We start from the raw sequence: 16,902 nt of genomic DNA, 5'->3' as shown, positions 1-16,902 counted from the left end.
AGGCTGAAATATAAAAGAGGAGACTGTAAAAGATAGACGGGAATTTAGGTTGACAGAGAGATAGAATAATATTTACGTAGATAGAAGAAAAATAGGATGAGATAGAGAATAGGGTATTGAAAAAGATAGATGTGAATTTAGATTTAATAATAGATAGGCAAATATAGACGTTTATAAATATATTAAGATTAGATTAGATAGGGAAGAGGAGATTGAAAAAATATAGACGTGAATTTTGATTGAAATATAGATAGAAAAAGATAGGCGTTGAGAGATGTGCGATAGGAAGAGATAGGGAAGAGGAGATTGCAAAATATAAAGGGAAATTTAAATTACCCGAGAGATAGAAAAATATTGATGTTTGCATAGAAAAAGGACAGGATGAGAAAGGGAAAGAGAGTTTTAAAAAAATAGCTGGAAAATGATAAATTTTGACAAATAAATAATAGGATGGGATATAGAATAGAGGATTGGCAAAGATAGGCGTGAATTAAGATTGACAAAGGAATAGAAAAAGATTTTTGTGAATAGATGTAATATAAGATATGATAGAGAAGAGGAGATTGAAAAAGATAAACGATAATTTAGATTAACCGAGAGATAGAAAAATATTGGCGAGGGTAGATAAAGCACAAGATGACATAAAAAAGAGGATATTGAAAAAGATAATGTGAATTTAGATTGAAAAATAGAAAAATATAGTCATTGATAGATGTATGACAGGATAAAATAGGGAAGAGAATATTGAAAAATATGGACGTGTAGTTAGATTAAGAAAGAGATAGACAAAATTTGACGTTGATAGTTAAAGGACAGGATGAGATAGAAAAGACGAGAATGAAAAAAATAGATGTGAATTTAGATTTAAAAATATATAGAAAAAGAAAGACGTTAGTGGATGTAAGATAGGATAAGATAAAGAAGTGATTGGAAAAAAAAGATAGGAATTAAATTGATAGAGAGGCAGAAAATGATAAAGGTCTCAGGGTGAGATAGAGAAGAGGGTATTGAAAAATAGATAGAAAAAGATAAACGTTGACAGATAATGATAGGATAGAATAGAGAAGAGAGGATTGAAAAGGATAGGCGGAAATTTTAACCAACCTAGAGATAGGAAAAGATCAACGTGAATAGATAAAGGACAGGATGAGATAGAGAAGACGACATTGAAAAAGACAGATGTGAATTTAGATTGAAAAATAGATATAATGGTATACATTTCCTCTAATTTCTTTCTATCATAAAGACTAAAAATTATTCAAAAGATAGAATCTCTACTTGACATCGGGGGGGGGGGGGGGGGGGGGGGGGGTCTTCAACCATGAGAAACGGAGGGGATCACGTGATTTATGACGTAAATGTAATGAAAATATTAGTGGTTATATGGTCCACTGGTGGGGGGTGACTTCATGGAGGAGATGGAGGACCAGAAAAACATGGCTGCCATACGTTCTATCAGCTGCCAACAAAACGTCAGTCTTATTATTGTCAAAAGGGCTTTTTTAACACATCACTCTTCAGATTACTAGTAAATCGTTAGTGTCATAAAGGAAACTTAAAAAAATAGATTTATGCGTATTGGCTACGAAAGTAAGAGACTGAGAGGTGAAAATCGAAAGAAAGGTGCGAGTAGCCTGTAGTGTCGAAATTCCCCTTTTCGAATGATTTTTTTGGAGTGAAAACGTGAAAAGTGCAGTTTCGTGCTTTTGTATAAGGACAAAAATGGATTACGTAGTAATAAAAGACATTCGCCCGGGGCAAAAGAATATCAATGTGATTTTTATCGTCCTCGAGGTTGGCCATGCTACAGTCACCAAAGATAACCGCGAAGTTCGAACTTTCAAAGTGGCTGATGCCACAGCTTGTATGAACGTCTCCATCTGGGACGAGCCAGGAACTTTGTTAGTACCTGGTGATATCGTCAAACTGACCAAAGGATACGCTTCTATTTGGAGGCAGTGTTTAACTTTGTACTCGGGGAAAAGTGGAGATATTCAGAAAATTGGAGAGTTCTGTATGGTTATCAATGAACAATTGAATATGAGCGAACCTAATCCTGCACTGGCACAACAAATGCTCAATCAAGGAGGATCCGGACCTCCAGGGACCATTGTCAACAGCAGTATCACTAACAATGGAAATGCCAACAATGTTTCGGGAAATAGTGGAAGAACGCCTTTGGTAAGTTCGCTGAATCGCTGTCAAAAATTTTGCAGTTTACTCTGAACTTGCAGCGATTATAGGGGGGTCTTTCAACACTTTTGTATAAATTTTACCGTAAAAGTTGAATATTACCACCCGTGGAAAATCTGAAAATTAGGGAATTTGAAAAAAATCTTTCAAAAGTCAGAGAATTTCTGTAAGAGGCATTTTAAATAACTGCCAAAGATAATAAAAAAATTTGAGTTCACTTAAATTCATCTAAATTCTACCCAATTCAGAGTATTTTTTTAGATTTAAAAAATTTTTAAGGTATTTCATTAAATTCTTTTGAATTCCCTTACATTTTTTAAACTCACTTCAAACTTTCTGAATACAATTTATTCTTGAATTTTTATGTGTTTTTTCTTTTTGTATAAATTTGCCTTGTATTTCTATGCCTATTTCTTTTTTTTCTGTTGCAATGGCTTCCATTACATGATTCTATTTTTTGTTGGAAATTTTATTTTTTGGTAAAAATACAACAAACAAAAAGTTGACTATTCAACTATTTTAGTAGAAAATGATCTTTTTATTGAAAATTGATATTTTAATGTTGAAAATTTACATTTTTTTGGATGAATTCATCTGTTTTTTATTTATAGTTAAATGTTTTTATTGCAATCTAAAATTGAATGGCAATGCAACTTCATTGGTAAAAGTAGATTTATATTACTGTATTTCACTTTTCTGTGAAAATTTATGTTTTTAAATTAATTTTTTTAACTATGAATTTATCTATTATATTTCTGTTGAAGATTTATCATTTTAATTAAAACTCATCGCGTTGATTGAAAAATCAGCTATTTTAGTTGAAAATTATCAGCTTGCTTGGAAATGTAACTTCTGTTTTGAAAATTAGTGGTTTCTTTGGTAGAACTTTTTTTTATTGAAAATTTACTACAATTCTCATTTTTATATAACCCATCATTTTAGTTGAAAATTCAAGTCTTTGGTCGGACATTAATTTTTCTTAACTGAAAATTTAAATATTTCATTTTTGGTTTACAATTTATCCTTTTTAATTGAAAATTCATCTTTGGTATAAAATTCTTTGTTGAAAGTTCATCATATGCTAGTTGAAGATTGAGAATCTTTTTCGTTTAAAATTCAATAATTGAACTTGAAAATTCATCACCTTCTTTGAAAATGTAACTAATTTTTGTTTAAATTAGTTTTTTTGGTAGAAATTTTCTTTTAACTGAAAATTCATCTATATCATTTAAAGATTCATCATTTTAGTTAAAGCTCATCTTTTCGGTTTAAAAATATACTATTTCAATTGAATATTCATCAATTTAGTTGAAAATTTACCTGTTTGGTTGAAAATTGAACAATTTCAGTTAAATATTCATCATTTTAGCTTATACCTTTAAAAAATAATATTATTTTTGGTTTACAATTCATCTGTTCCTGCTGAAGATAGATCATTTAATTGAAAAATCATCAATGCGGCTTAATTTTTCAAATTATTTTTTAAAACTGTAAATTGAACTTTTCCATTTTTGGTTAAAAACTGATCTTTTTTTTTTGGTTAAAATTAATGTGTTTATAATTTGAAAATTTAACTATATGTTTAAAAATTTGTCTATCTTATTGATAATGCAATATTGTTACTAGAAAAGTTAGGAATTTATAATCGGTTTAAATTTAATTTAATTTAGATCTACATTAATTTCACCTGAATATGCATTGAATTTTAAATATAAGAAGATAAAATAAATACTTGTTTCACTTATTCTCCAAATTCTCAAAACTTTAGGGACAAAATCAAGCAATTGATAATTATGTTCTTTAGAGATGATTTAATTATTTAATTAATCGATGCTGCTAATATATTTAATAATATTTTGTAATGTAATTTGGCAAAGCTTTTTAAATTAAATATATTAATCAAATCCCTAAAAATTGAAAAAAAAAAACATTATTTATAATAAGCTCCCGAAATTGTATACATATTCAGAGTCGATTGTTAAACAAAAATGCGAAATATTTTAATGACTCTACAATGTAAAATAATACCTGGAAAAAAACTTGGAATTGTCAGGAAATTTTCTTCCAAGATTTGAGTAAATACTTTGAAGAATAACAAATAAAGGGTAAATAATACTGATAATATTTTAATGATAATTTTTTATTGTAGACGATCCAGAGCAATGCGACGACGCCAGCTAGTGGAACATCGAGTGGTTCAGCATCAACTAAAAGTGGAAATAATGGCAGTGTTACGACAGGACTTCCTAGTGGTTCGACTCGATTTGCCGGTGAGTCGGGCACAAAATCTTCGACAACAACGAAGAGCAGCACCCGCGGACGTGGTGGTTACAGAAATGGCAGTCGTACAGATAGAAGATAACACATGAGCGATACGTTAATTGATTTGTAAAAAAAATCAATTAACGGCGTTACCGATTAAACAAAATAATCCTAAGTCGCATCGAAAGAAACGGTCGAACCAGTCCTTTTCCAATTAAAAATTTATAGGAAAGATGCGTCAAATTTCCTGCAAAATGTTAATTTAATAGTTCAATTTTGACTTGCGAGAATCTTAACGAATTCTTAAAATACCGGAATAATTGTCATTTGTAATATAAAATTTTTATAGTAAGATACATTCATACTAGTGGTGATAATAAGAATAATATTTAATACCTTGTGTTCACAGTAACGTGAAAGATTTTAGATTTTGAGTGAGTGGTGAACGACTGAAAATTTAAAGGAAGGAAAAAAAGAGCTTTCAAAATGTAATTAAATGATTTTTATGTGAGTGGATAGAAGTATGGTTTCCGAGTTGCACATCATTTTAAGAAATATCGTTTTTTCCTTAAGTAAAAACGTTTTTGTTTTGTTTTGTTTGCATAAATATCTATTTGAAGAATAAATAGGGCATCGAATGCGTGACACCGCAACTTTCGCTTTTTTCAGTGGCCTTCGACAAGTCGAAATTTTATCGTTCTGTCACGCATGATCGGAAATGTATCCTTCAACGATAAATTGAACAATGGGAAATAAATCGTTAAATAATAACTCGAACTCTAAAACCAGACATTTGCCGCTTTTCAAGTCTCGTGAGTAGCAGGTATGAATGAAATAATATTTAGACATCACAGATTTTTCTGAAATGAAGTTTTTATAGATGAAACTTCTTTTATGAAAAAGAAATTAAAGAAAAAAAGGTTTGACTTTGATTGTTGCGAAAAGAACATGAATTATTTTATTAAAAAAACGTTTCGTATCTACTTCAGGATAAATTTACTTCATTAAATTAATATTGTTTTCTCAAATTACTTACTAAATTAATGAAATCATCGATTTAGTCATCACAGGTTACATCCTTTTAACCTTTTTCACCTCTTTTGGAAATTTGCTACTTTTTTCAATTGAAAAATAAAAATTTTAGTTACAATTTTAATTTACAAAACCTTGTGTCTCAGATTCAGCCACCGATGAATTATATGGTTTAAAAAAAATGAGGTGACACGAATTTTACCCATTATAAAAAAAAAAATATTGACCATGATATGAATATTTCAAGTTTATAATGGATTTTCTTTCTTAATAAGACGGAAAATTCTTTTAAACCTTTCAAATTTAACAAATTGGGGGCGATTTTTCTCAAAATGTTAAAATACAATTTAATTAAAAACTTCTAAAATTATTTCAACCCTTTTTTATTTCGCGTCATGTTCCAAATTTTTACTAAAATGTGAATAAAACCGGTTAAACAGTTTTTTTAATAGTAAAGTTTAATGCTTTCGTAAAAAATAACTTTTACTTACATTTTTCCGCTGAAAGTCTATTTTTAAGTTTTTAATTGCTCTTTTTTCATCATTTTTTCACAAATATATACTATCTACCACAGAAAGAGCATCATAAAATCGTATTATTTTGAAAAAATAGAAATTAGAATAAAGAACAAAAAGTTCAATTCCTAAATTAATTAAAAAAAATAATACGAAATTTTAAAGAAAATTTTCGACAACTTTTTGATGTTAATCTAAGTCATTAAGTAATTTTTTTATTAATCCAGTAAAATGCGTGTCGTTTTATTTCCTTTGAAATTATTTGATGGTTTTTTTTTGAATTCGATAATTATAGTGTTCCGTTATTAACAAAGAAAAATATGTTAATAAGCATTGATTTACTTTTTTATTCAACTTATAATTTTTTTTGCCTATTTTTTGAAGAAAAAAAATTAACCTTTTCAACTTTTTAAAAGGAGAATAGGTACTGCGATGACTGATTCATTCCAGAATATATAAAAGAAGTTTATGGATTTAAAAAAAAATGTTTTCTAAGTATGAATGTCAAGAGCAACAAGATTATTTGTATGATCTTTTGAATTATGAACGTACAATAATTATACATAGAAACAAAGTAACTGGTGCTTTTATTTTGATACCTTTTGATAATTATAGTTTAATAATTACTAATTCTATCATTTATATCAAGAAATATTCTAAAATTTATTTTTTTCCTAAATTTAGGGTGGCCTTAGATGTAGGAAAACCTGGAAATAAGAAAAAAGTCTTTTTGGTTTTAAAATCCAGCTTTATTTGTGGAAATGTCAACTATCACATTTGTTGTTAAGAATATTTTAATTATTTTGTTGAAAATTCGTTGTTTTTTTAATACTATTACATTTTTATTGAGAATTTATTTTTGTTTTGTTTTAAAAATTTAGCTATTTGGTTAAAATTTCAACTATATTGTTCAAAGTTTGTATTTTATGCTTAAAAGTTAAACTATTTGGTTGTAATGCAACTTTGGATTAAAAATTTAATTATTTAGTTGAAAATGCAACTATTTTTTATTGAAATTTAATCTTTCTTGTTAAAAAGTTTATGTTAGATGCAAATTATTAATTATATGGTTGAATGCTTAACTATTTTGTTTAAAAAAAGTAATCCTTTTTTGTCAAAAATTCAATTAGTTAATTAAAAACTCAACTTTTTTTTTAAACTGGTCTTTCTTAGGTGGAAAATTAATCTTTTGTTTTACAATTTATCTGATCTTTTTTCAACATTTTTTGTTTGAAAGTTCGACCATTTGGCTAAAAATTCATCTTTTTGGCATAGCATTAATCTTTTTGTTACAAAATAAGTCTTTTTTGTTTTAAAATTCATCTTGGTTTTTTTTAACATATTTTTTGGTTGAAAATTCCATTTTTTTTTAAATTCCTCTTCTTGGATTGATATATTAACATTTTTGGCAAAGAATCCCATTAATTAGTCGAAAAATAACTTTTTTGTGGATAATTCATATTTTCGGGTTGAACATTAGACTGCGTTGTCAATATTTCATCTTTTTCCTTAAAAGACCAATAAGATTTGAAAAAAAATCAACGATTTGGTTGAAAATAACTGGTTACAAATTTTTATTTTGTAAAAAAATCGTTTTTTGGTTTGTGGATTACTTTTTTTTTTTACAAAATATGTCTTTTTGACGGCAAACATCAATAATTTCGTAGAAAGATCAAGTATTGCATTGAAAATAACTTTTTGATAAAAAAATCGTTTTTTGGATTGAGAATTACATTTTTTTTACAAAATACGTCTTTGTGGCTGGAAATATCAATAATTTGGTTGAAATTTTGTTTTTTTTTCCTGATTGAAAAATTTTGGTTGTTGCAAAATCAACTGTTTTTCTTAAAATTAAACTTTTTGGACGTTTTTGACTTAAACAAAAATATTTTTTATTTCAATTTTCAACTATTGCATTTTTTGTTGATAATTCATCTTTTTGACTTGAAAGTTCCACGACTGTATTAAAAATTTAATTTTTTATTGGAAGATTCATCATTTATAGTTGAAAATTCATCTTTAGTTGAAAATTTAACTATTTTGGTGAAATTTCGTCTTTTTTGGTTGTAAAAAAAATATTTGATTAAAAATTCAACTATTTTGTTAAAAATTTCACTATTTAGTTGAAAATTCAACTGTTTTTGATTAAAATTGAATTCTTTTTTGTCTGAAAATTTGACCATTTGGTTAAAAATTCATCTTTTTTGGCATAACATTAATCTTTTTGTTACAAAATAAGTCTTTTTTGTTTTAAAATTCATCTTGTTTTTTAACATATTTTTTGGTTAAAAATTCCTCTTCTTGGATTGATAATTTAACAATTTAGGAACATAATTCGGATCATTCATCTGGATAATTCATATATTCGGGTTAAACATTAGACTGCGTTCTAGATATTTCATCTTTTTCCTTAAAAAAAGCAAGAAAATTCCACTATTTGGTTGAAAATAACTGTTTGGTTGAAAATTTGATTCATTTGTAAAAAAAAAGTTTTTTGGTTTGTGAATTAATTTTTTTTGTGTACGAAATACGTTTTTTTTGTCTGAAAAAATTAATAATTTGGTGGAAAATTCAAGTATTTCGTTGAAAATGCCTTTTTGGTTCTAAAATCCAGCTTTATTTGTGGAAATGTCAACTATCACATTTGTGGTTAAGAATATTTTAATTATTTTGTTGAAAATTCGTTGTTTTTTTAATACTATTACATTTTTATTGAGAATTTATTTTTGTTTTGTTTTAAAAATTTAGCTATTTGGTTAAAATTTCAACTAAATTGTTCACTGGAAATATCAATAATTTGGTTGACATTTTGTTTCTTTCTTAAATAAAAAATTTGTTGTTGCAAAATCAATTATATTGTTAAAAATTAGCCTTTTTGTGGGAATCAAACTGTTTTTGACTTGAAACGAAAATATTTTTTATTTCAATTTTCAACTATTACATTTTTTGTTGATAATTCATCTTTTTGGGTTGAAAGTTACACGACTGTATTAAAAATTTATTTTTTCATTGGCAGGTTCATCATTATAGTTGAAAATTCAGCTTTGGTTGAAAATTTAACTATTTTGTGTTGTGATAATAAATATTTAAATAAAAATTCAACTACTTTATTAAAAATTTAACTAATCGGTTGAAAATGCAACTGGTTTTGAATAAAATGTAATTATTTTTTGTTCGAAAATTGGGGTGTTTTTACATTCTCATCATTTATGATTGAGAAAGTATTAGAATTGTCGGAAATTTGACATCACACTTTTTCAACGGATCTCCACGTTTCGAGACCCCCTGAATCCGAAAATCAGGTTTTCACGATGGCCTCTGTCTGTCTGTCCGTTCAGCCGTCCGTCTGTCTGGCCGTCCGTCCGTAAACACGGTAACTTTCGAAAAAATGAACGAATCAAATTCATCTTTGGCACGCTTATTTTAGGTCCTAAAAGAAAGGACGAGTTCGTGAACCAGCCATTTTTGATGAAAATTCAAAAAGTGAACGCATTTTGAAAATTTTTGAGACCACTTTTTTCTGAATTTGTAAATTTTATGTACGGATATTTATAGTATTAAAAATAACAAACAATTTATTTTGATGACTTTTTTCGATAAAAAGAAAATTCTCAGAGTTATAGCGTTTTACAAAATTTTTTTAATCAACCAAAAATCAAAATTTGAAGCCGATAAACGCACGATATGAAAAAAAGTCAAGAGAAGAAAAACATTTCTTTTTGAAAGCCCTACAAGATTATCATCACCAATTTTTGGATTTTCTTCAAAAATTCAAATTTTGATTGCACAAAAAATAATAGAAAATAAAAAATTCCATTTTTTGGACAAACTATGTGGGATACGAAAAAAGGTGAATTAACAAAAATGGTTATCCCAAACGAGATCTACAATCTCGTTAAGAATCACTTCTTGATAGGACGCGTACTTTTTGTTTTATTTGTGAAAAATAACGTTAAAAAAAGAATAAAATTAAAAAAATGTGTGGAAAAATGACGAAAGTTACGAGAAAAAAATTCAACAAAACCTGTTTACAAATGTCTGTCGGAAATCGAGCGCGCAGCTCGAGTGTCACGATGAGAATGTGTACCTGAAAGCCTACAGAGCTTTGAGAAACTTAATATTTGACTATACTTAATTAAGTAGACAATTATTCAGAATATGAAGACGCATATAAATACTGCCATCTAAAAGAGATCTTTTTGATTAAGTTTTTTTTCAAGCATTCCAAATGCAAAGAATAAATATCCGAGCGCGAAGCGCGAGATCGAACCGCCGCGCGCGCAGCGCGCGATGAAACTGTGCCCGCCAAGCGGGCACATTTTTTTTTTAAATTTGATTTTTTGGTTGAAAATTTGTCTCTTTGGTTTTACAATTCATATTTTTTGTTGAAATATGAAGTATTGCATTTTTGATTCAGAATTCTTTTTTGCATATTGAAAATTCAACTATTTTCTTACCAAATTTAAAGAATTTGATGAAAATTCAATTCTTTAGTCTTTGGTTGAAAATTTAACTGTTTTGTTGAAATGTTTGTTCTTGAGAATTCATCTCTTGTCAAAAATGCAACTATTTCTTTTATTTCACTTGGAAGTACTAAACTATATTGGTTAAAAATTGATTCTTTTTTTGTCGAAAAATCAACTATTTTGTTAAAAAGTCATATTTTGTGGTCAAAAACATCTTTTTCGCTGGGGTTTTTGTCTTTTCCAATTGAAAATTCATCTTTTATTTTAGGAAGTCATCTTTTTTGCAGGAAACCCCTCTTTTTGAATAAAATCTGTTGAATTAAAAAATTTAAAATAAAAATTTGTTCAATTTCGCTTATAAAAGATTAAAATGCTGATTATTGAATATTATAATATTCATTGAAAATGAAAAATTAATCAGGGAATTTTGAAAATGACGTTTTTCGGCTGCAAATTTCGAAATTTTCGGGGCCCTAAATTTGATCACCTTATAATTTTTCCCCAGTACAACACTGCGCGTTTTGCTCGTGGACATCATTTTTCCGCATTGTGTTGATAACAGCAACCTTCGTCGTAAAATATAATTATCATGCGTGGTAGATTTTTGCCAGCTTGATGCAGGATCGCCGGTTCATGTAAGTTATTACTTCCCTTGCATTCACAATAAGGTCCTGAAAGTTAATAATCTAAAGACGTTTTAATCTTTTTGAGGTTATGTTTACGTGAAGTTCATTTGCGTGTTCCTCCTAATATAGTTGTAGTTTTAACTTTTAATCAATACTGTAGATATTTGTCTAAAAAATGAAATAAAAAAAAATCTTTCAATTGATCTTTCAGATTTTTACGTAAATAAATATCCAGTCAAGACTCATGACGAGTCAAGACACAAACAGACACGATGCCACTCACTCAGTCAAACAGGTGGCACGTTTAGAATTTTTGTATCTTCCTAATCTTTCGTTTTCATAGAATGCAAAAGTTTTCGTACCTGTTGCATTTATAATTTGAAAATTTTACAACGATTCCTGATGAATCAGCAAATTTTAATCGGTAGGTGCTTTCATTTAATGAAATTATAACAATTCTCATAAACCTTTTATGTATCGTCGCAAAAGATAAAAACAATTCATAAAAAGTGAGTTTAATTTGCTTGTTAGTTAAAAATATTGTCAAGATAAGGTTTTTTATCGCATGCTATTCTATTTTTAAGAATAAACGCATTAAAAGAACACATATTTAGTTAGTTAAAACGTAATTTACTTGGAACATATGCTTCGATTTTTCCAGTTCTTTTTCATAATTTTGGGTCTTATCATTTGCGATTACACTTGGAAAATTATTTTTGATTGTATATAATTATAATATATTTTTTTAACCTTTTTCAGAAAAACTTTCAACAAAATAAAATATGCCAAGATCAAAGGTAAAATATGAAATTGCAAGGGAGGATATAGAGAACTCTGAAGATTATCAGACTTCGTCGAAAAAACAGCTGCTTATTTGGCAACGTTTTTTTTTACTGGTTTCGATAATATTCCCTTATTTCGTCCTATCAGTGGGACTTACTTTCTACCAGAAATGGCTTTTCAAAACATACGTAAGTATTTTTATTTTTAGATCACAGGCCTCGGACTCAACACACTGTTGACACTATTTAACACATTTTTAAACATAACAGATGAATTTTTAATCAAGAAGATTGCATTTGTACAAAAAATTATGTATTTTCAATTAAATAATGTAATTTTCTACTAAAATAGGTTTAGAAAAACGAATTTTCAATCGAGAAGGGGAATTTTGAACTTAAAATGTAAAATTATAAATAAAAAATGGAGTAGTCAAATCTTCAGCTACAAAAATTAATTCTGTATAATAAAAATATAATTTTTAATGAAGTACTTTTACCTTCAACCAAGTAGTAGAATTTTCAACCAAGAAAAATACATTCTCAGCGAACAATGTTATAATTGATATTTTCACCACAACAGATTTTAATTTTAAGCAAAAAATAAAGTTGAATTTAACTCAAAAAGGCGAAGTTTCAAGCAAATAGTGAATCTTTTAACCAAAAAGATGATTATTTAACAAATTAAAAAAAATTAGTCTTTAACCAAACACATGAATTTTTAAACAAGAAGACTACATTTCTGCCAAAGAAAGATGAATTTTCAAACAAAAAAATATATATTCTACAAAATATATCAATTTTTAAACAAATAGTTGAATTTTAAACCAACAGGATTAATTTTATACCAGAAAAGAAGAATTTCCAACAAAATATGTAGTTCAAATTTCAGTTATAAAAATTACTTTTTAACAAATAAAAAATAGAACTTTCAACTAAAATGATGAATCTTCAACAAAAAGAATAAACTTGCAAGAAAGTTTTTTAACTTTTAATCTAGGAGATTAATTTTTAATTTGAAAAGTATAATTTTCAACGAAAAACATTTCAACAAAAAAATATTTTAAAAAGAAATAAAGAAGATAAATTTTCTACCAAAATAGTTAAACTTTGAATCAAGAAGATTAATTTTTTAACAAAAAAAAAAAAAAAACGAAATTTGGACAAATTATATAAATTTCCAACTAAATACTTTAAACAATGAATGTGATGTTAGTCCATATTTTGTTTAAAATGTTGTCTAAAATTCTGAATTTTCAACAACAAAAAAACGATTTTAAGAAAAAAGTTTAACTTTTAACCTAAGAGTTGAATTTTTGAATTAAAATTATGAATTTTATATAAAAAATGTTATAGTTTATGTATTAAAAAAGACCAACTTTCAACTAAATAGTTGACTTTTCTACCAAGAATTTGAACTTTTTAACAAAATTGTTGAATTCTCAACAAAATAATTCAATTTTTAAATAAATAATACAACTTTCACCAAAAAAGGAAGAATTATTAGACCTAAATTTAATAGTAGACTTTTCAACTGAAAATAAAAAATTTTAACCATCAATAGTTCGATTTTGTTATTGGGTTCTATTCATTCTGATAAATAATTAGGAACTTTGATAATTTATAGACTAAATAATAAAATTAATACTTGCACAATTGTATGACACTATCTAGCCACTATTTTTTCAAATTTTTGACACTTTTTACACAATTTTCGATCTCTAAAGTGAATTTGAGGCCTGAGACTTTATTTTTAAATCGAAGTATAAATAAGAGAATTTGTACTGATGAATGATTTTGCAGGGGTTTGGATTTCCTCTTGCGGCTGTAGTCTGTCATTCTTTATTAAAATATTTAATTTGTGCCCTAATCAATTATGGAAGGACGTATTTTAAAGCACATCAGCCAATACGATTATCATGTAAAAGTGTAATGTGGGCACTTGCCACTCCAGGAGTTGCCACTGGAGTAGATGTTGGTCTTTCCAATAAATCTCTTAAATTTATTAGTGTACCTTTGTAAGTATTTTCTACTTTTATTACTTTCTTAGTGGCTGTCCATAAGCTACGTTGCCAATTTTGGGCTTTTTTTCACCTAAAAGTTTTCACCCCAAAAAGATTTTCTACCAGGACAAGAATTTTCAATCTAGAGACAAATATACAACCACAAAAGAATTGTCAGTCAAACAGTTGCATTTATATCCAAATAGTTAAATTTATAAGGAAAAGAGAAGAATTTTCAGCCCAAAATTTGAACTTTAATACCAGAAAAGATGGATTTTTAACAAGGTAGTTGAATTGTCAACATAATAATTAAAGTTTTAACAAATTGGTTACATTTTTTACCAAGTAGCTGAATTTTAAACTGGCAAAGATGAATTTTTAATTAAGAAGATTAATTTCCTACGAAAAGACGAATTTTCAATAAAAGACTCGACTGATTTCTAACAAATTCAACCTTTCAGATGGTAATGATGAGTTTTTTTTACAATAAAATTAATTTTGAATAAGAAAAGATGAATTTACCATTAAAAAAATAAAAGTTTTCAATAAAAAATTAATCTTTGGATTTTAAGTATAAACAATCAATTTCCGACAGAAGAAATCACCATTTTTTTAATTAGTTGAATTTAACGGAGAAAAATATAACCAATTTTAAATAAAATAGTGAAATCCAGAACCAAAAAGATTGATTTTCAACAAACTAGATTAATTTTCCACCAAAACAAAACGAAATTTCAACAAAAAATGCAATAGTTAAACTATAATATATAAAAGTTTTAAACAAAGTTCAATTTTCCACCAAAGAGGTAAGTATTTAAATAATCTACAAAACTGTTTAATTTTCAACCCCAAAATATTTGTCAAAATAAAGTTAATTTTCTATGAAATAGTTCCATTTTCAACCAAATAGTTTAATTTCCTTCTAAATTGCTGAATATTCAAGCCGAAAAGAAGAATTTTTCTACAAAACAGGTGATTTTTCAAATAAAAATACCAATTTTTAACAAAAAGATGCATTTTTAACAAAAGTATGAATTTTTAACAAATAAGTTGATTTCTCAAACAAAACAGATTTATTTTTCGACCAAAGTTACGAATGTTTAACCAAAGAGTTGAAAATTTAACTACAAAATATTAAATTTCAATTTAAAATATCAATTTTAAATATCAAAGATTAATTTGTTAATTAAAAAGAGCAATTTTCAGCTAAAAACGGAATATTTACATTTTCTGCCAAAAAAATTAATTCTAAACCGAAGAAAACGAATTCTTTTTAAACAGGTTATTTTCCAACCAAAGGGATTAATTTTTAACTAAAATGATCAATCTTAAAAAAAAAAATAATTTTCAGCATGAGTTCAAAATTCAATCAAGCAGTTGAATTTTCAACAAAGAAGATTAATTTTATACAAAAAAAAAACTACTTTTTAACAAAATACATGAAGTTTCAGTTGAAAAAAATAATACCAAACAAAAAATAAAGTAAAAGTTGGAAGATGTATAACATCAATTTTATTATTTTTTTATAGAAGTGAAGTGTATATATAATATATACCATAACTGTGTATGTGTGTTTAGGAATTAAAGAGGAGTATCTACGAAATAAGATCGTTTTCATACAAATAATTACCACTGGAAAATTTGAATATTTTTCATTACTTTTTAAACATTATTTAAGTTTTTAAATAAATGTAAATTATTTAAACTATTATATTTTCCCAAAAATGTAAAAATAATCTATTTTCTTCTTGAATAGTAATAGTTGGTAATTGCTTGAAGTATTACATTCTGTTTCAAAAATGATATAATTAGTTAAACAATTAATTCATGTCTATTTACACAATTTCTAATAATTGAGCCAGAGATGTTTAATTTTTCTCAAATGTGTATCCCGAACTACTTTTTCTTGAATAATTACATAGTTTTGATACATTCATTTTAATTTTTGATATATCTCTATTTTTGTAAGCAATTTTTATTTGCTTTAGCAAATATGTCCAATTATTTTTCTGACTGTGCAGTTTATACAAAAATGTATTCACAATTTGTTAATTGTTAAAAAAATAGAATTTGTTTAACCATTATTTTTCCAAACATATTTTTCAAATAGTATGTGTTCTGAACTAAACATAATATAATACATTCTTTCTTCATGTTCGTGAAATTGAGTATGGATGGTTTGCATATTTTTCGATTCACTATTAAATAAATAATAAAAAGTCATAATAAAATTTCAATGATAAAAGTGCCTTCATTATGGCATTATTTATAGTATGGCAATCTTTACTATGATGATAACATGAAAAAGTACATTCAAGAATGCAAATTATGATTCAAGTTTCAACATTTTCCCTGAAAAAGATTTATGAGGACGAAATACTAAATTTTAGGTAATTTATAATAATTACAATGATAAAAACATTACTTTCGTTAACTTTGCACAATTAGTACAATTTATCTAAATTCATTTGAATAATAAAACGCATAAGATAAGCTAATTTTGAAATTGACGAAAAAATGTAAAGTTACGAAAAATATGATTTCACATTTTTTCGTGATTGAGAATCTCTAAATCTCTCCTGCAAGAGAACGCATCAGAATAGATAAAGAACGAACATTACATGCGAGACTTGAAAATTGTTATGCTTTCAGCAGTAGTAATTGATACCACTGAAAGATATATTGCAGTAATATCGGAACCGAAATGCTTGATACGATTTAAAAATTATGTTTTGGAAATATAATTGTTTTAAACAAATTATATTTGTTTAAACAATTAACAAATTGTGAATTCATTTTTGTATAAACTGCACAGTCAGAAAAAGAATTGGACATGTTCTATTTTATTTCCTTTTACTTTAAGTCATCGGGAAAAACTGCTAAAGCAAATAAAAATTGTTTACAAAAATAGAGATATGTTAAAAACTAGAATGAATGTATCAAAATAATGTAATTATTGAAGAAAAAGTAGTTCGGGATACGAATTTAAAAAAAATTAAATTGATTATTTTTACATTTTTATTACA

At 26.6% G+C, this 16,902-nt stretch overlaps 1 protein-coding gene across 2 annotated transcripts in view; it reads left to right on the top strand.

Moving 5' to 3' along the window:
- Window positions 1-1,436: 1,436 nt before the first annotated feature.
- LOC117176161 (solute carrier family 35 member C2-like) overlaps window positions 1,437-16,902 on the top strand; it is a 26,935-nt gene continuing 11,469 nt past the window's right edge. Inside the window, exons 1-4 of one of the 2 annotated variants that reach the window (XM_033366248.1) lie at window positions 10,983-11,103; window positions 11,306-11,518; window positions 11,854-12,065; window positions 13,677-13,891. In XM_033366248.1, coding sequence (XP_033222139.1) covers window positions 11,877-12,065; window positions 13,677-13,891 — 404 coding nt within the window. In that variant the 5' untranslated portion in view covers window positions 10,983-11,103; window positions 11,306-11,518; window positions 11,854-11,876. Of the gene's footprint in view, window positions 2,182-10,982; window positions 11,104-11,305; window positions 11,519-11,853; window positions 12,066-13,676; window positions 13,892-16,902 lie in introns of those variants that run through there. The other variant, XM_033366249.1, reaches the window with a different exon arrangement.

This window comes from Belonocnema kinseyi, chromosome 7 (assembly GCF_010883055.1).
Source record: "Belonocnema kinseyi isolate 2016_QV_RU_SX_M_011 chromosome 7, B_treatae_v1, whole genome shotgun sequence".
Taxonomy (NCBI): Eukaryota; Metazoa; Arthropoda; class Insecta; order Hymenoptera; family Cynipidae; genus Belonocnema; species Belonocnema kinseyi.
Note: the sequence above shows the minus strand (reverse complement) of the source record. Positions and strands in the feature narration are given on the sequence as shown.